The sequence below is a fragment of the Cynocephalus volans genome, chromosome 4 (assembly GCF_027409185.1).
Source record: "Cynocephalus volans isolate mCynVol1 chromosome 4, mCynVol1.pri, whole genome shotgun sequence".
NCBI lineage: Eukaryota > Metazoa > Chordata > Mammalia > Dermoptera > Cynocephalidae > Cynocephalus > Cynocephalus volans.
In genome coordinates, this window is record NC_084463.1 from 117792338 (window position 1) to 117819588 (window position 27251).

At 40.9% G+C, this 27251-nt stretch overlaps 1 protein-coding gene across 5 annotated transcripts in view; it reads right to left on the reverse strand.

Annotated features, from left to right (window-relative positions):
* SERGEF (secretion regulating guanine nucleotide exchange factor) overlaps positions 1–27251 on the reverse strand; it is a 271297-nt gene that overhangs the window by 132720 nt on the left and 111326 nt on the right. For 4 of the 5 annotated variants that reach the window (XM_063094497.1, XM_063094499.1, XM_063094495.1 and 1 more), the window contains one exon: positions 10876–10992. The exons of the other annotated variant lie outside the window; for it this stretch is intronic. In XM_063094497.1, the coding sequence (XP_062950567.1) occupies positions 10876–10992 (117 nt within the window). The remainder of the gene's footprint in view (positions 1–10875; positions 10993–27251) is intronic. 5 annotated transcript variants of the gene reach the window in all.

Consider the following 27251-nt stretch of genomic DNA (forward strand, 5'->3'; position numbering starts at 1 on the left):
CAACTCATGTCGTGCCCTCAGTTTAGTATAACTTTCTCCACTCATTCTTAGGAAGGAGAAGAGGAAGAGGAAAAGGATTACTAACATTTATTGACTACTAAATCCCTTTCTAGATACCTTATGTGGATTAACCCATTATACATTTTATAGATTAACTGAGGAATAGGGTAGTTATATACCTTGACTAAAAGCAGATAGCTAACAAGTGTCCATGCCACTTCAGAAGTAATTGCTCCCTCCTCTGTGCCCAGCTATAGAAATTAGCACTTATCCCACTTATTAGTAAGTGGTTTGCACATCTGTCTCTTCCCATATTATACATAACTTTCTTAAGCATGAGGACTGTGTCTTATTCATCTCTATCCTCAGTGCCTTGCATAGCGCTCTGCACATAGTCCTAACACTGCTCTTGGCTCAGAGCCTGACACAGTAGATACTCAGGAAATACTAAATTAATGACACTAAATTTACCTCTGAACTTCCTTTGCTCCTTACCAGGGTCTTGTACATGCTTTGAACTCTGTAAATAATGGCTAAATTCAGAAACTAGATGATCCTTCAGATGTTCAGAATTTGAATCAGTGGCTAAACAGAATGTCTTCCCAAGACATGACAGGTAGATCCTACAAACCCTGAGGGAAAGCCCTCTGGGTGATGCCGCAGGGTGGGGATAGCTAGAAAGTGGCCCTGTAGTATATGGGGGGTGGGGGGGTAAAGCCCATTCCTATCTCAATTCTATCCCCAGCAACAAAAAACAAGATGACAGGTTGTCTGACTCTGAGCCATTTGTGCACAAAGCCCAAGAATCTTTGTCTTTGCCGCAACTACGTAGCAGTTGGCTGGGCCACTGCCAGGCATGAGGCAGGAGCACCTGAACATGGACCCTGATCAAGAGGCCCTCTGCTGCCCCTGAGTTCCTCACACTGATGATCACTTTTGCTTTTTTGATTAAAACAAAACAAAACAAAACAAAACAAAACTTATTGAGACCCGATCCTAAAGTTTTATTCTTTCTGGGATTAAAAGGTCAATAATGGAGGTAAGATGTGCAGAGACATCAAAGCTTATCATAAAAAGTGTGTGCAGTATAACGATGAACACAGCATGAAGAATGATGAACGTATCTGTTGCAACTGACTGGTGCTATGTGACCCAGCTGGACAGACTCCTTTCCTAGGCCCAGTCCCAGAAGTCAGCAGACTTAGGAGTGCTGCTGTCCTATTCCCAGGGGAAGCCTGCTGGAATCCTCCTGCCTGCAGTACAGTTCCTAGCTGAGTGGATTATCACAAATACCTTCTTGATCTACTGACATGACTCTGCAACTTTTCTGGTCCAAAACAAAGTTGTAGATTATTAGGTTCTATTCTGGGCCACATACATAAAATAATTTTTAAATAAAGTTTGTTCATTTTGTTTTAGATTATAAAAGTAATATATACATATTGGAGAAAATTTAATAAGGAAAATAAAAAGCACCTATAGTCCCACTGTTCACTGTTAACACATGGTATATTTCCTTCAGTTTTTTTCCTATCAATATTTGTCTTTGTGTGAATAAAATACATATAATTTCAGAAACACAGCTGGGGTCATACTATATATTCAGTTTTATACCATGAATTTTACACTTAACATAATGTTATGTTTCCCATGTCATTATTTTCATTGAAAATGTGATTTTTATGACTTTATATCATAGGAATATGTCCTATTTCACTATTTCCCTACAGCTGAGTACCTAGGTTGCCTTCAATATTTTGCTATTATAAATTGGGTTGTGACAAACATTCTTGAACAAAAATCTTTACCTATATCTCTGATTATTTCCTTGGGACAAATTTTCTACAGTAGAATTATTGAAAAAAGGACTGTGAACCTCTTTAAGGCACCTATACAATTTGGGCAGTACATTTTATTAGGGTCACTGACAAAATAGATCATATCCAGAAGAAAAAGGTCAAAATGGGGAAAGGGCAACAATACTGAAATAATAATATGGGCTAACATATGCTGGGTGTATATAATGTGACTGGGAAGGTGCTTAAGAGTTTTGCATTAGCTTATTTAATCTGTGAATTAATCCTACGAGGTACACATAGATAGAGAAGTTAATTTATCTAATAACACAGTAGTAGGTGGCATAGCTGGAACTTAAATCTAATTATGTATAATTACAGGGAGTACATTTAATGCTATGCTACAACATGTCACATAAAAAATAAAGGTAAAAAAAAAATGAGTGTTTTTAAAAAGTCTCAAGAAGAGAAGACTTGGAAAGTACAAGGGCCACAGGACAGGACAAGGGGAATCAGGTGGCAGAATAAGACGGCAGAATGAGGATGAATGGTTAGAAAGGCTTAAAATGTCAAAGCACAGTTTGTTATCAGAAAGGCCATTCAAAAACTAAAGGTCTACCAAAAATGGAAGTGCTGTCAACAGGTAGACCTGATATAATCACACATACTCTTTAAAAGCACAGAGTTTTCTCCGGCTGATGGCAAAAATAGAATCCAGAAAGACTGGAAGCACAAGAAGGATTGGATGCACCACTGCTGACTTTAACAATGGAGGGGCCTCGTGCAAGGACTGAAGAGCAGCGTCTAATTGCTGAGAACAACCCCGGGCTGACAACCAGCAAGGAAACAGGGACCTCAGTCCTATAATCCTAAGGAACTGAAATCTGCCCATAATTTGAATGACCTTAGAAGCAGATTCTTCCCTAAAGTCTCCAAGTGAGAATTTAGCCCAGATGACACCTTGATTTAGGCTTTGTGAAATCCTAAGCAGAAAATCAACCAATCCCACCCAGACTTCTGACCTATGGAACTATGAGCTAATAATACATGCTGTTTTAAGTCACAGATTTGTGGTGATTTCTTACATAGCAAGAGAAAACTAACACAATGGATAAATAGATAAACAAACTGTAGTATACTGTATAATGAAATTCCACTCATCAATAAAAAAGGAACAATCCACTGATACACATAACAACATGGATGAATCTCAAAAATATTGTGCTAAGGGAAAGAAACCAGGCACAAAAAAGTAGATACTCTCTGATTTCATTAACATGAAACTCTAGGAAAGACAAATCTGATTTATAGTGATAGAAAGCAGGTAGAAAGACAAATCTAATTTATAGTGATAGAAAGGCAGGAGTTGGGGTGGGTAGATTGACTGGTTTCATCCACTTCCTGTCTCACTTTTCTGTCTCCAAATGCACCCTCAGCCCAGCACTGGAGGCTGAAGAGACTCATTCACAAAACACACCACTGCATATTCATTTATTTCTCTGCCACTCTAACAAGACTGAGGGCCTCAATAGCCCCAATGAAGGTAAACAGCCTACCAAAAGCACAATTTGAAACCTGAAAACACACATTCCAAAAGGGAATAACCAAGTTTTCAAAAAGCTATGCTACATGAATTTCTCTTGTCAAGTTCCTTTTAACAATATGTCCCATTTACAGAGGGGCCATACTGGGAGAGTTGAGTATTCACAGTAATTTAACACTATTTTTAAAAGTATTTTAAATAAGCAGCAGGCAACAATGGTGACAGAGGAACTCAGAAATCTGGCCCTGCTCTGCCTTCAAGCAATATAGAGATTAAATACTTTTTAATGAATTACTTGTTCTAGCAGCTCTAATGTGAAGCTATAAATATAAATTGTCACCCTCATCCACATGCAGCAGGAAGGCTGCATGGCAGGGGAAAAGACCATGGAATCTGCAATCACAGACTGTCAGCACGCTACTGCAATAGTCCAAGTGACAGTAGGTTTAACTTCTGGTTCTACCATCTATTAGTTCTGTGAACTTGGCCAAGTCACTTAGACTTTCTGGACCTCAATTTCTTCATCTGCATAACAAGAACTATAGTACTTAACCCTCACAGGACTATCATGAGGATTGAATTTATACTGAGTATACTGGATAAAGTGGATGCCTACATGCTGGTTCACTTACCTCTTTGTCCATTGCATGGATATCTAATGGCTCTGAGAAACAAAAGAAGTATGAAGTTGTTAAGGAGTGGGGAAACATTTTTTTCCCAGACCTATTTTATCTTTCATAAAAAAAAAAATTAGGCTGGACTGTGAGCTCATTTGGTTAGAACACAGTGTTGACAACAGCAAAGTCAATGGTTCCACATATGGGCCAGCTGCCAAAAAAAAAAAAAAGAAAGGAAAGAAAGAAAGAAAGAAAGAAGGAAGGAAGGAAGGAAGGAAGGAAGGAAGGAAGGAAGGAAGGAAGGAAGGAAGGAAGGAAGGAAGGAAGGAAGGAAGGAAGGAAGGAAGGAAGGAAGGAAGGAAGGAAGGAAGGAAGGAAGGAAGGAAGGAAGGAAGGAAGGAAGGAAGGAAGGAAGGAAAAGAAAAAAAATTTAGAAGGAAGAGGAGGAAAAGAAACACTTACAAAACTTCCTGAGTTTAATTCTCTTTAAATGTGTCAGCCATGATAATTTTATGAGCAAACAAAACACTTTCATATCCATCAACTAACATAATAATTTTAGACCTGTAAAGGGCATTTTAAAAGCATTGTATATATTTCCATTTTAATCAAACTTTTGGTCCTACCCTAAAAATTGCTTTTTGTTCCCTTCTACAGTTTCAAAATTTCCCTCAGTAATAATATAATCCAATATTCATTGAGTACTATGTGTCAAGTACAATAATAAAAGCTTAACAAGGATTATTTCATTTAATCCTTACTAAAGCCCTATATAGCAGGTTCTATCATTAGTTCTATTTTACAGATAATAAAACTGAGGTTTAGAGAGTCTCAGTAATTTGTCCAAAACTACACCAGAGGTGGTGCTATATCACCACACTATACTTCTGTAAAATACATCTCTAGCAGCAACAGTAAAAATAAAATAAAATGCTAGAATAAAAAACCTCTTTGCCCACCTTCACTTCATATCAGATTAGGAAAAGTGACTTAGAGAGATACATTTGACAAATATTTAATGAACACATACTATGTGCAAGGCACTGTGCTGGCACTAGGGATACAAAGAGAAAGAAGACAATGTCCCTGCTTTTGTGGAATTAAGAGTACAGTAGGCTGAAGTTTGCTTTAAATAGTATTTCAAGGCTAGCTGAAGTATCACTGAGAGGCGGTACGCACAGTGGCTAACATTCCAGGCTCTGGAAAAAGACAGCCTGAGTCTGAATCCTGTATCTGCCACATCCAAGCTCTGTGACCTCGGACAAGTTGCTAAACTCTAAGTGTCTCAGTTTCCCCATCTAAAAAACAGGGATAACAATGGTTGCTATTTTCCTAGGTTATTATGAGATTTGAACTAATTATACCATATGTAAAATGTTTAGAGCAATAGTATCTGTAAAAAGTATCCAATACATGACAGCTATTATTAATACCCATAAAATATCAATCTTAGCATTATCACCTGAATATATTTTTAAATTTGATCATCCCTTCCAACAGAGCCTACCTACTTACAGCAGCTAAAAATCATCCTGACTTTCCTATTTGATATGTGCTAAGGCTTCATCTGCATTTATCATTAAACTAAAATGTACCCTTTATTCTCTAATAACCTTTTTAACTTATTGAGTCAGTGGTTCAGACCCTACCTAGGGGATTGGTGGGAAAGTACAACAGTCTTCTTACCATTCTAAGTGCTTTGACAACTATAAACGTTTATACAAACATGGACTATTGGTGTTATGTCTATTATAACCACCGGGTGCTCACCCCACATATACAGATACTTAGTGTATGGTGGCACATGTTGGGAAGATTGGGCTTAGGAGACACCGAGTGGCATGAATGGTACCTCAGAAATGTTCAGATAAGAAAGGTCCACTTGCAGGTTTCACTCAGCTGTATTGTAAAAGGCAGCCAAAAGTCTGCTAAATAAAGAGGAAGGAGAGAAGAGGGCTGAGAATGGTGGTAGTAGTGGTGAAGAACACTGAGCACAGATGTGAAACAGGCAATTCACCTTCACCTAAAATTCACCTGAAATGCACAAAACAGAGCATACCATCTACCACCACCTCACTTCTTCTCAACCTCAAATCTGTTTTCTCTCCCGACCCTCCTATTTCTGTTTGGTGCTGCCATCACCACCCTTGCAGTCACCTCAGAATCATCTCTGAATCTTCTTCTCACTCCACAAGTCTAGCCAATCACCAAGTCCTATAATCTTCCCCTGTGGTTCTGCTCTCGTGTTACCCTTATTCTCCATCTCCACTGCCACTGTACTATTTCAGGCCCTTAGAACATCTGGATTGGACAATGGCAATAGCTTATTAATCATTTCTTCTCTCTGCTATTTCTCCTTCTCTCCAATTCATTGGGTGCCTGTAGAGGATTGAATTATGTCCCTCCAAAACTCACTGAAGCTTGAATTGTGTCCCCCAAGTTTTATGCATTAGAAACTTAGCCTCCACTGTGACTGTTAAGAGGGTGTGAAATCCTATTCTAATAACTGAAAGGTGGAGCCTGGAAGAGGTGATTGGGTCATAGGACCATGCCATAGTGAATGCACTAAAAATGGCCATCAGGGGCATGGTTCTGAGAGATTTTAAAGAAGAGGAGAGTCGGGCTCTCTTACTCTCTCGGCTGTCCCTGCTTCCACTATCTTGCAATGTGAGACCCCTGGGTCACTGTCACCACCGAGATTTTAACCAGCTGTGTTCCCTGGACTTTGGACTTCCCAGCCTCAGAAACTGTAAGCAATAAATTTCATTTTTTAAATAAATTGCCCAGTTTCAGGTATTTTGTTATAAGCAACATAAATGGATTAATACAGTACCCAAGGTAACTTTTCTAAATCTCAGCCCAGACTAGTAACACCCCTGTTGAGAATCTGCTAATGGCTTCCCTATGCCTTTATAGGACAAACCATGAATCTTTTAGACACACATTTAAGTGTTCATCTGTGAACAGGCTACAGATCACCTTTACAGCCTAATATCCCACTACATCTTCCCCCACAAGGATCTTGTGCTCTAACCAAAGCGGGCTACACACTGATGATCTCTGGTGACACCAAGGACATTTCTTCTCTGTCCCGCTGCCTATGCTAGTCCCTCCCTCCTATCCCCACCTCTCAGCTCCTGTTAAAATACTGCCCATCCTTCACACCCAAATCTAACTTCTCCATGAAGCCCTCCCTAATACCCCAGCTATAATAAATCTCATCATCCTTAGAATTTCTATAGCACCACAAGTACAGTTCTCAGGAAAAACAGGCATTTTTTTCCATGACAGCTGTTTATGTGCATATCCTATACCTCCTGCCAGACTAGACTTTAGTTCCCACCCATCATTCCCCCTCTAGCACCAGGTCCACAGCATAGCAGAACATGTTTTCCTTATCAGGGCCTCAGTTTCCATATCTATAATATGAACATAGCTCATCCTAACTCAATGGAATATAAAGAGGATTAAACAAGATATATACGCAAATTATCAGTACACAGCACACAGTTACCAAATCCAAAACTCCATTCTTCCATTTCAAGTACAACAGCAGAATACTTGTTGAACAGATAAAACCCTGCATGCTTTACAGTTTGCAAAGAAATGTTTTCAACGAAGGAGAGGAACAAATGAGTAAAGAATCACTAAATATGTAAGAGACATGAGTAGCTCAGCCTAACTGGTATGAACAACTCATACTGGGGGTGGAGGATTAGATTATAAAAGAGCTAGAATGCTTGGCCTGATAGCTTCATGAAGTTTTAAGCTCCAAAGTAGGGCAGTGTTTTGAGTCTATCAATCTGCATGATGAATGAAGGATAAAAGAACAAGAGATAACTAAAAGACTGCTACAGTGGTCCAGGAAAGCAGGCACAAACACCTGGCTGTGGCTGGTGGCAGCCACAAAGGAGCAGAGAGGAATGGTTGAATTTGCAAGCCATGTTCAAGGGAAAACATGGCAGTGTTGGTGAGTGCAGACAGACTAAATGACTGGAGAACTCTTATCAAGCTAAGTCATAGAGAACTCAAAGCCTAGGTAATTAGAACAAAAGAACACCTAGGAAAACAGAGGGATTTTTGAAAGGTGGGGAGGGTGTAGGGGGACCAGCATATGTAGGAAGAAAAGAGTTTAATTTTTTAGTTTGAGGTGGTACACAGGCAGAAATAAGGAATTTGTGCTTGCTAGGAAGAATTGAGAAGCCACTTTAGAGACAGACAAGAATCCTTCTGTACATGAGGGCCTACAAGGATTGACTGAACAAGAGGCATGTAGGACTAGAGTTTCCCACATGCTGACCCCATGAGTTTTCTGGGGGACAAGGGATGTGTGCCTACCCACCGACATTGCCTGACTGGGAGGTGGTGACTTCTAGGCTGCTTTTCCTTCCTTACACTGACAAAGAATAGGATTGCAAAAGGGGGTCCTAAAATTGTTTTATATGAAAAGAGAAATTCAGAGAGTTGATGCCTTCTGCACATTAAGAGTTGGCTTGTCTGAAGAGGATAAAGTATATTTACAGCCTAAAGTCTAGTCTGGCATTAGGGTCCAAAATTTATTAGCCAGGTGGCCTTGGGTTAGTCATTTAAACTCTCTGGGTCTCAGGTGTTTTATCTGTTAAGTACAATAACAGTATCTCATGTGCCAGAAAGGACCAGAAGATTTCAGGAGGTGTCTCAGCTCTGTGATCTACGAGTCAGTACTTAATCTAAATCCTATAGGTCAGACTCTACTCTCTCTGAATCCCTAGACTGTGACTCACTGCAGAAGCCTACATGATGTGGAGATGAGGAGAAACCTGGCAAAAGCACAGAGTTTAGAGTGGAGCAGAAATTCCAACTGTCAGGTCCCAGTTACAAGGAGATACAGCTAGAATATTAAACCTGGCCTGGGGACAGAAGATAATTAATCTTCAAGGCAATAAAAATATTTAATTCATTCATTTGAAAGAAATGACAGTAGAGAAGATAGATATTTGCTTTTTCCCTCCCTGTTCTCACAAGTTTGCTCTGGATAGATCGTAGAACATTTAATGAACATTTAATATAAGAGCCTGAGATGCAAACAAGTAAATGATGAGAGGCCTGGCCAGCGAGCCGTGGAAGGTGATGTTGTAGAGGCTGCAGCCAGGACAGACATTTCCAGTGCAAAGCGTTGGGAAGAGAAGCTTGTTTGCAATCATTCAGGTGGCAGCAGAAGTGAAAAGATGGGGATAGATATGAGGGAAATTGCTGGGTTTGTGAAATCACAGGATTTAGTAATTGAATAGATAGGTATGAAAAGAAGAAAGAGGCACACTGAAGCTGCCTGAGCTTCCTAACCAGCATCAGAAACAGGGAGTCACCAAAGTAGGCGAGAGGGCACCTGTGGCAAGAGAGGGAAAGGGGAGTCTCCATGTCCTGCAGATGGTCTTAAGGGGCAAGATAACAGCCATCAGCAGTGGACACTACAGTCCCTCCTTTACCTCTCAGTCTTGTAGGCCTTGAAGGCATGACCACAAGCACCAGATCAGCTGGCCCACATCTGCTCTGTGCCCAGAATAGAGGAGTGGTTATCTAGGGCCAGGGGAGTATATTCAGAAAAGTATTCAGGGGTTGGGATAGTAGCAGAGCTAGGAAAGAGGAAAAAAAGTAATAAGTTCACTGCCTTACACACTATAGTGATTTTTTGTCTCATATACTTCTTTACAGAAATGCATTTCTAAGGCTGGAACCAGGAGCATGAGCCACCGCCTGAGGCAGAGTCCTCAAGGAGAAGAGTCTGGGTTCTCCAAGCTACCTTTCGCAGCAGCTAAAGTGATTGGCTGAGGACTAAGAGCCACTCTTAAGATAAGTGTCCATGACTACAGAGACTGTGACCAGGGGTGGACAAGTTCGGGAAAGACTATCCAGATGGCTTCCGCCATACCAAACCAAACCTTGTTGGGGCATTCCACTGTAAACGCAGCCTGTCTTTCACTTTCCTTTATGTAATCCCTCCAGGAAGACAGGTGACTCTTGACAACCTTCAAATTACAATATCTCTCTAGCTTCTCTCTGTCTATTCCAATCATTTCAATGAACTGTTCAGATGTCTACATACAAGTCCTAGTTTGACCCCAAAATGATTTATACATGGAAATTTCTATGAATGTGTCAGCCTTTGAGTGGAAACCCACCTAGGTTTCAAGAAGCATTTCTTCTTTCCTTCTCTCCCTTTCTTTCTTTTAGTAAATACCAACTAGAGGCAAGGCCTACCAATCTGTAAGTGGATATAACCATCTAAGACCAGGGAAATTGTTTGGGGGCATTAAAAAACCACCTGCTCTGACCAAAAATACAATCCAATCTAATACAACACAACACAATACAATACAGGAAACTCTGCTTGAGGATGACTGGATCCGTTCTGGCTTCCTCACTTCCAGGGTCATCAAAGCCCGATTTTCACAGCTAAAACGTCCCACAACTATTCTAATGGGCATGTTTGACTGTTCATTCCACTTCGCTCAAGCCAGAGGCTACTTGACATTTGAATTATCAACTGTCTTCCAAAACATGTTAACCTTGAAATTGTTCGAAGTGTTGGTTCATTTGATTAGCAAACCTTGGTACGTTTATCAGAAAATGGGTACACATTTCTGCATTTCAGTTGTAACATCAATAATTGGTCCAAAGACAGCATCCCTCATATTGAATTGAGACCATTCAAAAGATCCAGGGAAAATTATTAAGGAAATTGTTTTTATTCCATCCTGTGATTTCTCCTCAAAAGGGGAAGATGCTGTACAAAATTAAAATGTCTAACAAAAGTTGTCTTTAAAGCAAATTTCAATAAATTTAAGTACAATTTACTGAAAACAATTTTGAGTCAAAATGAGCCCAATTTTCTCACAGAATAACATGAAAACACAATGGCCTGGGTTCCTGCCACACTCACCTTTCTTGACTGTGAGAATTTCAGCCTTTGCTCTGAAGCGAGACCCATTCTTATCAAGTGTTCTTGGGGAGGCACCAGCCCTGCTGAACAACCAGCACTGGCCTGATCTGGCTTGGCCTATGGAAGGAGGAGGATACAGTTGTGACAGTGATCCAAGTGACCTCAGAATTCAAGGTTAGCAGGACCTAGGACTTCTTTCCTAATGAGTAATTTACAGGTGGAGACCATTGGGTATCTCTCAGTTCACATGACAGGAGTTAGAAAAAAGACAACAGCAGTGAAAACCTAAAGGAGGAACTGGAGCCCCATTTGTAATGAGTACAAGTGCATAGTGTGATTATAATAGCACTGGGCTGGCCTGTGTTCTAGCTCTCTCCTCTCTGTACCTTAGCCCATTCATGTATAAAATAAGGAGTTTGGATGAGCAGATCCTTAGGGTCCCAGTTAGCCTTGACATTCCGAGACAGATTCTAGCCCTGGGTTACAGTAGAGGTCTCCAGCCTCTACAAGGCTGCTCTGAGACCAGCATGGGCAGGCCACCAGCATCTTCCCTCATTTCTCCCTGTCTTGACCCAATTCATTACTCAAAGTCTAGTGCAAATACCACTGCCTTCAAGAGGCTTCCCATGAGCCTTCTGGCATAATCACTCACTCCTCCCTTTAGGAGCTCTCAATTTGTCTTGGTGCTCAGCACTAGGACTTCCTGAGATGGATGCTCTATAATCGAGGGGCGGTGGGGAAGAAAAACAGGAGAGAGGCAAACTGAAACATTACTGACCCTTTTCTTGTCTCTGCAGAACTTGGAAATACAGTTTCAGCCTCCTGACAAAACCAGCTTTGGAAAGCCAAAAGACTTACTCCATGGTTTGGAATACCAGTGGCTAAGAGAGATTCAGTCTGAAACAGTCTTACTTTTTTATTGAGAAAAAGCTATTCTTGAGCTGGCAGGTATAAAAGCTTTGTGGTCTGTAGAGAAACAGGAGGCAAAATGGCCACAGGAACAATCACCTGCAAAGCGGGGGGCGGGAGGGAAGGATGCTGCAGCACAGAATAAGTGGGGGTGGGGTGCTCAGTAGCTTAGGCTATAGGAGACAGTGCCATGCTGTGGCCACCTGCCGCCTCTGCGCTGCCTTCTGCAGCCTCTGCAGGTACAGGAGGCTTGTTTCCTGACCCAGTTTTCTTCTCAATCTCTATTTAGCTGTTTGCTAGTGATGCTCCTGGCATGCCAATCAGATACTGCAGCCGGCAGTGCAGTTTGTTACAACAAATTCACGGTTCCTAGTAAATTCAGTGGAAAAGTACTGTGTCAAGCAGCCTAATTAAACTGACGTAATTTCCACAGCCATACACTTTTATCAAATAATAAAAAAAGAGAACACTCAAGGAAAAAAGAAAGAATGTCTTTTGGATTTTATGAAATAGATTATGGTTGCACTGCATTTAAAGAATGATTCTGTTCAGTGTCCTTGGAGCCAAAGCTGTTAAAGTCTTGAGCCCTAGGTGAGACTTTGGACTGTACTAGAAAGAGCATTGGGCAACAAGTCTGCAGGTCCCTCTACCCCTTGCTCACTCTGTGACCTTGGACAAGCTATTTTTAGTCTCTCAGGGAAAAGGGAGAATATCAAACTAGACTGTCATTAAAATATCCTGTGAGTTTCTCTTTTATTTTCCAGACTGCCAAATTGTCAAACTTATGACAAAAAATCACGTACTTTCATCTGGCTACTCAAATGAGAACTGAACTAGAGGGCCTCCATTCTGGTCTCAGTTCTGCTACTAGCTAATTGTGATCCTGGGCAAACCAAATGAGCCCTAGAGACTTCAAAGTCTTCATCTACAAAATGAGGATGATGAACTGGAAGAACTCTAAGGTCCCTTCCAATACTAATGCTATGTTCCATTACATGAAAGATTAAATTGGTCAGCACTACCATAGACAGGACAGTTCCAAATGTCACCAGCCTGGTGCATTTCAATTTGCCTACTCTTCCCTTGATGTTCCCACTGTGTTTAAAGATTTCCTATTCAAAAATTGCAAGACAAATACTTGCCTCTTATTCCTTTTATTTATTCCTTTTTATTCCTGGACATTGATCAGACAGATGATAAAGGTAGGGTTAGCCAAAAGGAGAAGGATCTCAGGGAAGATGCAGTGGGGAAAGCAGGAAGGGTAAACAGAGCCACCTGGGAAACAGGTTTCTCTTCTGACAGCAAAAAGGACTACATGTAGGAGTAGCAAGAGAGACATATGTAAGAATGAGACAAAACAGCACACATCCTCTTAACTGTATGGACAGCTAATCAGCTACTAGTCCTAAAAATTCCACCTGTCTGATATTCTGAATCCATTTACTTTTCTCCATTATTGCTGCCATAAACTTAGTTGAAGTTCTCCTCTACTCAGGCCTCAACCACTATCACAGTCTTCTGACTCAGCTCATCTCCCTCTCTTTCTCCAATCCATTGTGCAACCTGCTACCACAGTGATCTTTCTAAAACACTATTCTAAACAAGCCACTCCTCTACTTCAAATCTTTCAATGGCCCCTCATCACCTTCAGAACAAAATGAGTCCTGCACAATGTGGCTCCAGACTACCTCTCCTGCCTCATCCCTCACCATCCGCTCAAGCTCTGCTCCAGTCAGGCCAAAGTGCTTGCAGTTTCCTGAACATGCAGCTTTGGGTCTTCATATAAGTAGTTCTTTCTGCCTGGAATTTTGCCCTTCTCACTACTCCCCCAACCACCACTACCACCACCACTCACTCACTCAGCCAACTTCAACTTACCCCTTAGGACTCAGTTTAGTTGTGATCTCTTCCAAGAAAACTTCCCTGACCCCCCAAATCTGGATTACCTATTCCTTCTCCTATGCTCCCACATACATCTTATGTTTATGACATCACAATTATTACCATATGGAACTGAAAAGGGCTTCTGATTCCTCGGTCTCTTCAATCATGTTTTAACATCTTGGAACCCCAGTGCCTAAATACAGTGCTTGACATTGGTATTCAGAAAATGGTTGATAAATCAGTGAAGGAGTAAATAAATAAAGTGGGAAACTGAGCCTACCTGATAGGAGGGGGAGCCTTAGTCTACAAAAGAAGCAAGACTGACAGGAAGAACAGTGAGAAATATGGGACAGATTAGGGGATAAAGCAGGATCTAAGGTTCAGACCATGAACAAACTTGACAATAGGAAAAGTAAAAGTAGAAACCAGCAGGAGCTCTAGCTAAGGAAGTAGATGGGGTTCCACAGTCAGCATGGCAAGCCACAGCAGAATCTCAGGGTCTGAGAGGAATAAACTTGTTCCTGCCAGAACCTATGGAATTCTCTCAAGACTAAAAAGGTACAGAACAGAAGAGAAAATAATAAGTAGTTTAGCCTGGAATCACAGAAAAAACCTGCGGCTAATGCCAGAATAAGCCTAGGCAGATCAAAGAGAAGATGCTGGTAGGAAGAGCCAGGAGGTACAATGGAAAAAGTTCAGCTTTTGCAGTTAGGCGATTCTACCACTGACTAGCTGTGATCTTGGGCAAGCCAAGCCTTTTTTTCTCTAGGAATCTTAGATTCTTCATTGGGGAAATAGGAACATAACACCTACTTCACATGACTGTTTAAAGAAACATACAAGATATACTATATTTTGTAATCGAAATAAACAATGTAATGGCACCTATTATTATAAGTGTTGACCAGAAACATGCCTCTTTTGTCTCAAGACATCAGTGCTTACAAATTGTTCCGGAATCCACAAGTTGTTCCAGAATCCTTGTGAAGGAGAAGAACGCATATTGATAAAGGAATGTACTCCAAGATGTGAGGAACCTGCTAGGTTACCACACCCAGTGGGAGATGCTGCTGGAAAGGGCAATGCTTAATCCAAAGGGATGGCACTAATGATGAACTTTAAGTAGATCAGGGCCTAGTTGGGATGGCACAGGATAATGGGTTATTTTGTCTGAGTAATTATCAGAATATGGATGTCTTCTTGATAATATGGCTAAGGTATCATTATACTATTAGACTCGTACAGAGGTCAAGCCAGAACTACATCCGTAAGGAGTGTAGTAAGAAGTACCACCTGAATGGTGATCATCCTAGGTATGTCTCTCAAACTGGAAAAAGGAAATTTATATCCAAAGGAATAGAAACTAGGTTCTCCAATCTTGGACACAAAGATGTCAGATGTCCAAAAAGGAGCTCCTGGGAAAAAGTTTTCAGATTAGACCTTCCACATAGGCAAGAAGTTGCAGTTGAAAAGCAGAGGACCAGGCCACAGTAAGGGGAGTTGTGCCTACCCTTTGTGGCAAGAGACTGAGTGTCCTAGACTGAATGAGACAGACTGCTTCACGTTTCCCTTCTTCTTTGCCTAGTTCCCTATTGTTCCCTCATGGCCATTCAGACAAGTCTTCAGAACAGTGTCAACCTGCCCCAGCTGTGCTCAGGGGACTCAGAGAAAGGTCTGGGTCCAAACTTGGGCCAAGGTGTTAAAGGAGGCCTACAGCTCCCCCAGTACCCAAAGGGAAGGGGAGATGAGAGGGTCAGAATTGGGAACACACGCCACCTTTATATACCTAGAAAATTTCTCTCCACTGCTAACTCTTGTAAGGTCTAGGTTTGTTTTAATAATGAGATAAGTGATGGAATTTGTCTTATTACATGAAGCCTCCCTGATATTCTGAAAATCATACACCATTCATTCATTCCACTTTTACTAAGCACCTATTATATGACCAACATAGGCAAAAGGGACACAGGAAAAAAAACAGAAATGACAAGTGCCCTCAGATGTCTAATATAGATGGAGAGGAAAGATATGTGCACATAAAGCCACTTAAAAAAAAAAAAAAAGACAAAAAAAATCTGACTGTGAATCAGTGCTGAATGCACTAATACAAAACATCAGTGCTGGCAGGGAGGAGGGTGGCCAGTAGGGCCTATGGGTTCAGGTCAGTGGACAAGAATTCATAGAACGGGTAGAACCTAAGTTGGATCTTAAAGAAGAAGTGATATTTGAATAAAAGTCAGGAAGGGAAAATAGTACTTCAAGACTGTGTCGCAGCTTTCATTCACTGATTCATCCACTCAATGAACAATTATTGGACACCTATTCTGTGCCAGACACAGTGCACTTGAGATGAATAAGAGAAAAACAACAACACCCACTTCTGGAGAGCTTAATATGTGTCAAATACTGTTTTAAGCACTTTACCTGAATTAACTCACTTAATCCTCCCCACAATCCAATATGGGATGTTACTGTTAGTTACTGTTATGATCCTCATTTTATAAATGAGGAAAATGAGGCAGAGGTAAGCTGAGTAACTTGCTTGAGAGGTGGAGTCAGGATTGCAGCCTAGGCTGTCTTGCTCTGGGCAGTTTTGTTTTGTTTCCTTTAAACAGTTTTATTGAGGTATAATATTTAGTACATATAATTTGGTAAATTTTGACATATGTATACACCCAGAAAAATCCTCATCACAATCAAGATAAAGAACGTATCTATCACCGAAAAATTCCCTCATGCAGCTCTGGGCAGTTTTAATGACTAATGGAAACAGGGAAGTCAGGTGAATAGGTAGTGGGGCACTAGATTGGGGTGTAAAAAATGACAAGGTTAGTTTTGGATATGATGAGTTAGAGCTTATATTCAGCAAATAGCCAGAAACAGGGAACTAGAGAGGAGCTTTGCAATTGGATACTGATTTCAGAATTATCAGATAACGATAAAAATAAGATCCCTGCTGAGGAAAAAAACACAGGGAGAAGAGCAGGGGCTAAGAACTGAATTTGAGAAACATATAGTGTAGAAGACAAGAGGAGAAGACAGTGTAGGAGACAGAGATGTGAGAGCATAATGAGACATAGACAGTGTTATGAAAATCAAGAGAGAAGAACATTTCTAGAAAGTCAGATGCCATACAAAAGTTAAGGACAACGAAGACACCTTATATAGCACTTCAGAGCTAGGAAAAAAAAAAAAAAACACCAAAAACTCAGAAATAATCTAGTCTAATTTTAATCTGAGAAGACAAAGGAATCTGAGTAAGGTTTTTGTCTAGTTAACAATAGGTATTGTACCAATGTCAATTTCCTGGTTTTGATAATATACTGTAGTAACATAAGATTCCAACATTGGAAGAAGCTGGGTGAAAGGTACCTAGGGTTCCCTGTATCTATCTTCCTGTGAGTCTATAATTATTTCAAGATAAAAAGATTATTTATTTATTTTTTAATTTTTTTTAACTTCTCAATATACAATGTAGCTGATTTTCATGCCCCTTTACCGATTCCTCTCCCTGCCTCCACCATCTACATCATATCTGTTCACTTGTCTTAAGGTCAAGGAATTGTGATTGTTGTGTCTTCTTCCCCCCACTCACCATTTGTTTGTAATTTATTTATTTATTTATTTTTAGCTCCCACAAATAAATGAGAACATGTGGTATTTCTCTTTCTGTGCCTGACTTGTTTCACTTAACATAATGTTCTCTAAGTCCATCCATGTTGTTGTGAATGGTAGTATTTCATTCCTTTTTTATAGCAGAGTAGTATTCCATTGTTTAGATATACCACAGTTTCCTTATCTGCTCATCTGATGATGGACATGTGGGCTGGTTCCAACTCTTGGAGCTGAATAGGCATTTCTCAAATGAAGATATACGAATGGCCGACAGACACATGAAAAAATACTCAACATCACTCAGCATTCGGGAAATGCAAATCAACACCACTTTGAGATACAATCTCACTCCAGTCAGGATGACTAATATACAAAAAACTGAGAATGATAAATGCTGACAAGGTTGTGGAGAAAAAGGAATTCTCATACACTGTTGGTGGGACTGCAAAATGGTGCAGCCTTTATGGAAAAGATAAAAAGTTTTTCAAAAAATAAAGGAACCAACTGAACATCTAATGTATACCAGGCATTGTACTGGACACTTTCCTAATAAGGATCATTTTAGTCTTTGAATAATCCTGTTAAATAGATACTATATTCCCATTTTATAGCTGACAAAAGTGAGACATATAATAAAGGACTTGTCCAAAAGCACCCACCAGGATAATGAGGAAGCCAAAACATTAACTTCTATGACATTAACTTCTTCTACATTCCTTAGAGCAGCCAGAACAAGTAGCCTCTCGGTTCCTGCTTGCACAAGTCCCAGCCTTCACATTTTATATTTACACAACTGTAGAATAAACTATCTTACCCCATCCTAACCCCAGTTTTCTCATCAGTAAAATGGAGCAATAACTCCTGTCCTAATTAATTCACAGGATTGCTGTGAGATTCCAATGAGATAAAGGGTGTGAAAGCTCCTTGCAAACTGTAAAATCTGTGTGTGTCTCAGTGAATGACATTCTGAAAGTACTGATGGTGAATAAGGAGAGGCTAAACAGACAAAGGGAAGGAAGAAATATCTGCACTAGCAACTCTTGTTTGCCTGTTCCTTGTGGGTAGTACATGACCCTGCGGATGCACCAGCTACCAGAAGCATCTGGCCAAGGGCAGGTGGTCCTCACCACACAAGCCTGTATCAGCAGCACTAGATCCAATCACCATTCTCCCTGTACCCCCAGAAATTTCAGCTGTTTGTGAATAAGCATCCTGCTATGAGGCTCCTGGAAATATAATCCATGGCCACTGGCCCCAGCCCTAGCTCAAAGATGTCCTGTTGGAGGCAGGCTGTCCTCAGTACACCCAGAGCTTAAGAAATTAGCAGCTCCAGATACTAGTAGAGCTGACCTCACACGGTGCTGGAATTTGCTAGAGAAGAAGACAAGACACACACTGCTTTAATAAGACAACAGAAACTTGTCTCAAAGGTAGCTTGGGATGGTACCGAGTTCTGCTTGTATAAATGCTTCTCTGGATAAAATGGCCTATCATTTCAGGAAGGAGGCCTAGCTGCATTATTGATTCACCAATCGTGCATAGGAAAAAGCTGGGCTGTGCAGCCTGACTCCCCTGGCTTGATCAAAAGGCGATGATCACTGAAATGCCAGTGATTCCACCAAGAAAAAAGAGACCCATGGCTGGAAGAGGCAGGACTCACAGTTCGGTTGTACAGGCTCTGCCTCAGCCCTTCTCTCCAACACCAGTGATGTAGCCCTAAACTGAGCCCATATTAGGCAAACCATGGCAACTTCCTCCTAAATAGTCTCCTTGTCTGCTTCCAATCCATCCTCCAAGGGCAGCCAGGGAAGATTCTGATCACATGACTTCTGTTTAAAAACCATTCACAATTCTCACTGACTGCATAACCAAATCCCATGACCTGGCATTCAAAGCCCTTCTCAAATTGGCTCCAATCAACCATTACAACATTGCTTCAATTATTCCCCTTTGTGTTCTTTTGGCTCCAGCCAAAATGAACTACTTGCTGATCCCTGAACTCAGCCTGTGATTCCTAACTCTGTACCTTGTTCAAGCTGTGCACTCCATCTGGAATACTTCCTTCTTATCCAAATCCTTCCTACCTGATTTTCAAGCCAGCTCAAATACCACCTCCTCCATGAAGTTTCCCTGAATATTCTAGTTCACATTATTTTAGCCACATATTATCATTACCTAGGGAGCTCTTATAAAATACTGATGCCCAAGCATCACCCCCAGAGATCCTGATTTAATCAATTTGGGGTAGAATCTAGACAACTGATATTTTTTAAAGGTTCCCAAGGTGTTTCTAATGAGCAATCAGAGGTTAAAAAAAAAAAAAAAAAAAAAAAAAACATTGTCCTAAAGAGACAATGAAGAGATCTCTCCCCTCACTGAGCTTACATAATACGATCTAAATTTCTTTTGCAACACAATTTCTAGCTTCTTTTATAGATACTTTATTTTTTAAAAATTTTACTGAGTGTTTATTTTGTGTAAGGCCCTATTCTAGGCACCGGAATATAACAAGGATCAAAACAAAGCCCATGCTCTCATGGAGCTTACATTCTGATGGGGAGATACTAAACAAATAATACAAGGTTAGGTGGTAAGTGCTATTAAAAGCAGGGTAAAGGGATGGAGAATAAAGGAGAGGTCCTCTTTTAGAGACGGTGATTAGGAACAGCTTTACTTATTGCAATACTACCTACCTTTTATTTATTTATTTTTTTTCTTGTTTGAATAATTGCTTTTTATTTCCTTATTCATGGAAATAAAATTATCCTGCAATATCTTTTTTTTTTTTTTAATTTTTATTTATTTGTTTATTTATTTTAATTTTATTTTGTCGATATACATTGTAGCTGATTAATGCTCCCCATCACCAAAACCTCCCTCCCTTCTCCCTCCCCCCCCCCAACAATGTCCTTTCTGTTTGTTTGTTGTATCAACTTCAAATAATTGTGGTTGTTATATCTTCTTCCTCCCCGCCCCCCGGTTTGTGTGTGTATGTGTGTATGTGTGTGTGTGAATTTATATATTAATTTTTAGCTCCCTCCAATAAGTGAGAACATGTGGTATTTCTCTTTCTGTGCCTGACTTGTTTCACTTAATATAATTCTCTCAAGGTCCATCCATGTTGTTGCAAATGGCAGTATTTCATTCGTTTTTATAGCTGAGTAGTATTCCATTGTGTAGATGTACCACATTTTCCGTATCCACTCATCTGATGATGGGCATTTGGGCTGGTTCCAACTCTTGGCTATTGTAAAGAGTGCTGCGATGAACATTGGGGAACAGGTATACCTTCGACTTGATGATTTCCATTCCTCTGGGTATATTCCCAACAGTGGGATGGCTGGGTCGTATGGTAGATCTATTTGCAATTGTTTAAGGAACCTCCATACCATTTTCCATAGAGGCTGCACCATTTTGCAGTCCCACCAACAATGTATGAGAGTTCCTTTTTCTCCGCAGCCTCGCCAGCATTTATCGTTCATAGTCTTTTGGATTTTAGCCATCCTAACTGGGGTTAGATGGTATCTCAATGTGGTTTTGATTTGCATTTCCCGGATGCTGAGTGATGTTGAGCATTTTTTCATATGTCTGTTGGCCATTTGTATATCTTCCTTAGAGAAATGCCTACTTAGCTCTTTTGCCCATTTTTTAATTGGGTTGCTTGTTTTCTTCTTGTAAAGTTGTTTGAGTTCCTTATATATTCTGGATATTAATCCTTTGTCAGATGTATATTTTGCAAATATTTTCTCCCACTCTGTTGGTTGTCTTTTAACTCTGTTAATTGTTTCTTTTGCTGTGCAGAAGCTTTTTAGTTTGATATAATCCCATTTGTTTATTTTTCCTTTGGTTGCCCGTGCTTTTGGGGTCGTATTCATGAAGTCTGTGTCCAGTCCTATTTCCTGAAGTGTTTCTCCTATGTTTTCTTTAAGAAGTTTTATTGTCTCAGGGTGTATATTTAAATCCTTAATCCATTTTGAGTTGATTTTAGTATACGGTGAGAGGTATGGATCTAGTTTCATTCTCCTGCATATCGATATCCAGTTATCCCAGCACCACTTGCTGAAGAGGCAGTCCCTTCCCCAGTGAATAGGTTTGGTGCCTTTGTCAAAGATCAGATGGCAGTAAGTGTGTGGGTTGATTTCTGGATTCTCTATTCTATTCCATTGGTCAGTGTGTCTGTTTTTATGCCACTACCATACTGTTTTGGTTATTATAGCTTTGTAGTATAGCTTAAAGTCAGGTAGTGTTATGCCTCCAGCTTTATTTTTTTTGCTGAGCATTGCTTTGGCTATTCGTGGTCTTTTATTGTTCCATATAAATGTCTGAATAGTTTTTTCCATTTCTGAGAAAAATGTCTTTGGAATTTTGATGGGGATTGCATTGAATTTGTATATCACTTTGGGTAGTATGGACATTTTCACTATGTTGATTCTTCCAATCCAAGAGCATGGAATATCTTTCCATCTTCTTGTATCCTCTCTAATTTCTCTCAGCAGTGGTTTGTAGTTCTCATTATAAAGATTTTTCACCTCCTTGGTTAACTCAATTCCTAAGTATTTTATTTTTTTGGTGGCTATTGTAAATGGGCAGGCTTTCTTGATTTCTCCTTCTGCATGTTCACTATTGGAGAAAAGAAATGCTACTTTTTTTTGTGTGTTGATTTTGTATCCTGCTACTGTGCTGAAATCATTTATCAATTCCAAGAGTTTGTTTGTAGAGGTTTTAGGCTGTTCGATATATAGGATCATGTCATCTGCAAACAGGGACAGTTTGACTTCATCTTTTCCAATCTGGATGCCCTTTATTTCCTTCTCTTCTCTGATTGCTCTGGCTAGTACTTCCAACACTATGTTGCATAGGAGTGGTGAGAGTGGGCATCCTTGTCTAGTGCCTGTTCTTAAAGGAAAAGCTTTCAGCTTTTCCCCATTCAGGATGATATTGGCAGTGGGTTTGTCATATATGGCTTTAATTATGTTGCGATACTTTCCCTCTATACCTAACTTATAGAGGGTCTTTGTCATGAATGAGTGCTGAACTTTATCAAATGCTTTTTCAGCATCTATAGAGATGAACATATGGACCTTGTGTTTGAGTTTATTAATATGGTGTATCACATTTATTGATTTGCGTATGTTGAACCAACCTTGCATCCCTGGGATGAATCCCACTTGATCGTGATGAATAATTTTTCGTATGTGTTGCTGTATTCTGTTTGCTAGTATTTTAGTGAGGATTTTTGCATCTATATTCATCAAGGATATCGGCCTGTAGTTTTCTTTTTTGGTTATATCTTTACCTGGTTTTGGTATCAGGATGATGTTTGCTTCATAGAATGAGTTTGGGAGATTTGCGTCCGTTTCAATCTTTTGGAATAGTTTGTAAAGAATCGGTGTCAATTCCTCTTTGAATGTTTGGTAAAATTCTGCTGTGAATCCATCTGGTCCTGGGCTTTTCTTTGTTGGGAGCCTTCTGATAACAGCTTCAATCTCCTTTATTGTTATTGGTCTGTTCAGATTTTCTACGTCTTCACGGTTCAGTTTTGGGAGCTTGTGTGTGTCCAGAAATTTATCCATTTCCTCCAGATTTTCAAATTTGTTGGCGTACAGTTGTTTATAGTAGTCTCGAATGATTCCTTGTATTTCAGATGAATCAGTTGTAATTTCGCCTTTTTCATTTCTAATTTTTGTTATTTGAGTCTTCTCTCTTCTTTTTTTTGTTAGCCATGCTAATGGTTTGTCAATTTTATTTATCTTTTCAAAAAACCAACTTTTTGATTCGTTGATCTTTTGAATTGTTTTTTGGTTTTCAATTTCATTCAGTTCTGCTCTGATCTTAATGATTTCTTTCCGTCTGCTAACTTTAGGATTGGATTGTTCTTGTTTTTCTAGTTCTTTAAGGTGAAGTGTTAGGTTGTTCACTTGCCATCTTTCCATTCTTCTGAAGTGAGCATTTAATGCAATAAATTTTCCCCTCAATACTGCTTTTGCAGTATCCCACAGGTTTTGGTATGATGTATCATTGTTTTCATTAGTTTCAATAAACTTTTTGATTTCCTGCTTGATTTCTTCTTGGACCCATATGTCATTAAGTAGAATGCTGTTTAATTTCCATGTGTTTGTATAGTTTCCAGAGTTTTGTTTGTTATTAATTTCTAGTTTTAATCCATTGTGGTCTGAGAAGATACATGGGATAATTCCAATTTTTTTGAATTTACTGAGACTTGATTTGTGACCTAATATGTGATCTATCCTGGAGAATGATCCATGTGCTGATGAGAAGAATGAATATTCTGAGGTTGTTGGCTGGAATGTTCTGTAGATATCTGCCAATTCCAATTGGTCTAGAGTCTTGTTTAGATCTTGTGTTTCTCTACTGATTCTTTGCCTAGATGATCTGTCTAATATTGACAGTGGAGTGTTCAGGTCCCCTGCTATTATGGTATTAGTGTCTATTTCCTTCTTTAGGTCTAACAGAGTTTGTTTTATAAATCTGGCTGCTCCAACACTGGGTGCGTACATATTTATGATTGTTATGTCTTCTTGATGGATCAGTCCTTTTATCATTAAGTAGTGTCCCTCATTGTCTCTTTTTATGGTTTTTAGTTTAAAGTCTATTTTGTCAGATATAAGAATAGCCACTCCAGCTCGTTTTTCTTTTCTGTTTGCATGGTAAATCTTTTTCCATCCTTTCACTCTTAGTCTGTGTGAATCTTTATGGGTGAGGTGGGTCTCTTGTAGGCAGCATATAGTTGGGTCCTCCTTTTTGATCCAGTCAGCCAGTCTGTGTCTTTTAATTGGGGAATTTAAGCCTTTAACATTAAGAGTTGTTATTGAAAGGTGTTGATTTATTCCTAGCATTTTATTGGTTGTTTGGTTGTCTTAGGTGTCTTTTGTTCCTTGCTTTCTGATTTACTGTTTGGTTTCTTTGTTTGTTGGTTCCTTAGGTTGTAGATAGTGTTTTTGTTAGCTTGTTTTCTCTTCATGAATGCCATTTTTATTGTACTAGCGGGTTTAGATTTTTCTTAGGTTTTTATGGCAGTGGTAGTTATTTTTCAGGAACCAAACCCAGTACTCCCTTGAGGATTTCTTGTAAGGGTGGTTTTGTGGTAGTGAACTCCCGCAGTTTTTGTTTGTCTGAGAAATATACTATTTGCCCCTCATTTCGGAAGGATAGCCTTGCAGGGTAGAGTATTCTTGGCTGGCAATCTTTGTCTTTTAGTATTTTGAAAATATCATCCCATTCCTTTCTAGCTTTTAGGGTTTGTGATGAAAAGTCTGATGTTAACCTGATTGGGGCTCCCTTATAGGTGATTTGACGCTTCTCTCTTGCAGCTTTTAAGATTCTCTCTTTGTCTCTGAGTTTTGCCAATTTGACTATGACATGTCTTGGAGAAGGCCTTTTTGGGTTGAATACGTTTGGAGATCGTTGAGCTTCCTGGATCTGAAGATCTGTGATTTTTCCTATACCTGGGAAGTTTTCTGCCACTATTTTTTTGAATATGTTTTCAATGGAATCTCCATTTTCCTCCCCTTCTGGAATACCCATGACTCGGATATTTGAGCGCTTGAGGTTGTCTGATATCTCTCTCAGATTTTCTTCCATGTCCTTGATTCTTTTTTCTTTCTTTTTGTCTGCTTGTGTTATTTCAAACAGCCCATCTTCAAGTTCAGAGGTTCTCTCTTCAACTTCGACAAGCCTGCTGGTTAAACTCTCCGTTGCGTTTTTTATTTCGCTGAATAACTTCTTCAGTTCAGCAAGTTCTGCTACATTTTTTTTCAGGACATTGATTTCCTTGTATATTTCCTCTTTCAGATCCTGTATACTTTTCCTCATTTCATCATGATGTCTAGCTGAGTTTTCTTGTATCTCATTCAGTTTCCTTAGAATTATCACTCTAAATTCCTTGTCAGTTATTTCAAGGGCTTCTTGTTCTATAGGATCTAGAGTATGAGATTTATTAACTTTTGGTGGTGTACTTTCTTGATTTTTTGTATTTCTGGTGTCTTTTTTTTGGTGTTTATTCATTGTTGCAGGGGGTTTCACAGTCCACCGGTTTAAGACTAATGACTAACTAGGATGTTGCTGTGGTTGCCAATTTGGTATGGCTCCCGCCGTGACTGCTCAGTTGGCCTCTAGTGTATTGTGTGTGTGGTTGCCTCGGGTCTTGGGCTTCTCCGGGGATCCACCTTTCTGGTCAGCTTGGACTCTGCTGGGCTGGTGGATCACGTACCACAGGGTGTGTGATCTCTGTTGAGCTTTCACTTTCTGTACAGGACTTCTCCCCGTTCCGTGTGCTCTGGCCCAGGCTGTTAGATCGCGCAGTGGCGACCCCACCGGGTGTGTGGTTTCTGTCGAGACTCCGCCTCCCTGGCCGCACGTCTCCCCCCTCTGTGCACACTGTGCTGGGCTGGGGCGTGTCTTCTGCACCCCTCGTCTATCAGCTGGGCCTTCAAGACCCTGCTCAGCACCGCCTCGCCCACGAAGTCTACCAGGTTTCTGCTAGGCACAGACGACCGGTCTCACTGGGTGCCTTTGTAGCACTGTGTAGATCTTTCTCGGGTCTTGTTCACCTTTGTATCCCCCCGGTATAAACCGAGTCTAGTGCCCGCCTGCAGCCTGCTCTCCGGCAGGTTCAAGCGGACCTGGGAACTCTCCTACTGCACTATTCCCAACCAGAAATTCGTTAGGCTTTTTTCCAAACTGGTGGTCGCAGAGATGGTATCTGCCTCCCAGTAACAGGAAGTTTACCGGGGCCGGAGTCCAGGGTGTGGTGGAGTGACAGTCGGCCCGCCCGTACTTCCTAGCCCTCCCAACACTGGTCGGGACGCCCCACACCCCCAGCCCCGCCAGAGAACCGCGGAGGGAGTGGGAGAGGAGGTCGGCCCGCAGGGTCCGGAAAGCCCCGCGCCAGGCCAAGCAAATGGGCTCAGTGATGGCCGAGCAGGGCGGAGCTGCCCGCACCTGGGAAAATGGAGGCAGCACCGGGGCAGTGAGTGGCCTGGTGGTGCAGGCGGAAGCCGCGTGGGCATTCACCCCCCGAACAGAGCTGTGCCAGGGATCACTCACAGTGCTGTGCCAGGTCGGGCGCTCGCTCTGTCTCTGGTTTGTTGCCTTCCGTGTTCTCGGCGCTGCCGCCTCAGGCTGTTCAGTCGCGGCGCCGCTCGGGCGCTCCCAGGAATCTTCTTTAATGCCAGCCTGAAACCTCGAATCCTGAATAGGGCAGCTGGCCGCCTTCAGTGCGGCCCCAGCCTCCGGGATCCTGGCTGCATCCACAGCAGCCCTGGCACCGTGTTCCCTGTTTCAAGACTCACTTTTGCAGCTAAGAATCAGTTCTTTTCCTGCTCCACACTTCAAAGCTGTTGCCTGTAAATGAGGCAGCCTCTCCTGCCGGGGGCAAAGTGGCGTTGAGCCCCCACGACCGGCCAGCAGCAGCAGTCCTCCCTTAAGAGATGGCCAGAGGAAGGTCCACAAGTTTCCCGGCTGCCTGAGGCCCAGTGGCCACCTTTTCCACCTCAGCTACTCCGCGCCAGCCGCCGCAGCCGCCGCCATCTTGAAACCCTACCTACCTTTTAGATAGCACATTTCCTGACAATAAAACCTGTGTCTAAATCATGTTTATATCTCTCGCAGTTTTTTGCATAGTGCTTGGTACATAATATGTGCTCAATAAATAGATGCTTGTTGTATAAATAAATGAAAGAATGAATGAGTGAAAGGACCAATGTCCCTTTTTCTTAGTTGTATCCCCCATAGCGCCCAGGGCAGTACTTGAAATACAAAAGATGCTCAATAGATACTGACCAAGTGGGTGAATTTGATTACATTTTGGAAGGCAGCTATGCTCACAACTATACCACCAATACCACCAGTTTCAGAGTCTGACTGCATTTTGAAACAAGCTATTGTGATGGCACATTTCCTGGAACTAGGTCATCACAAGATCACAGAATATCAAGCTATAGGGTTAG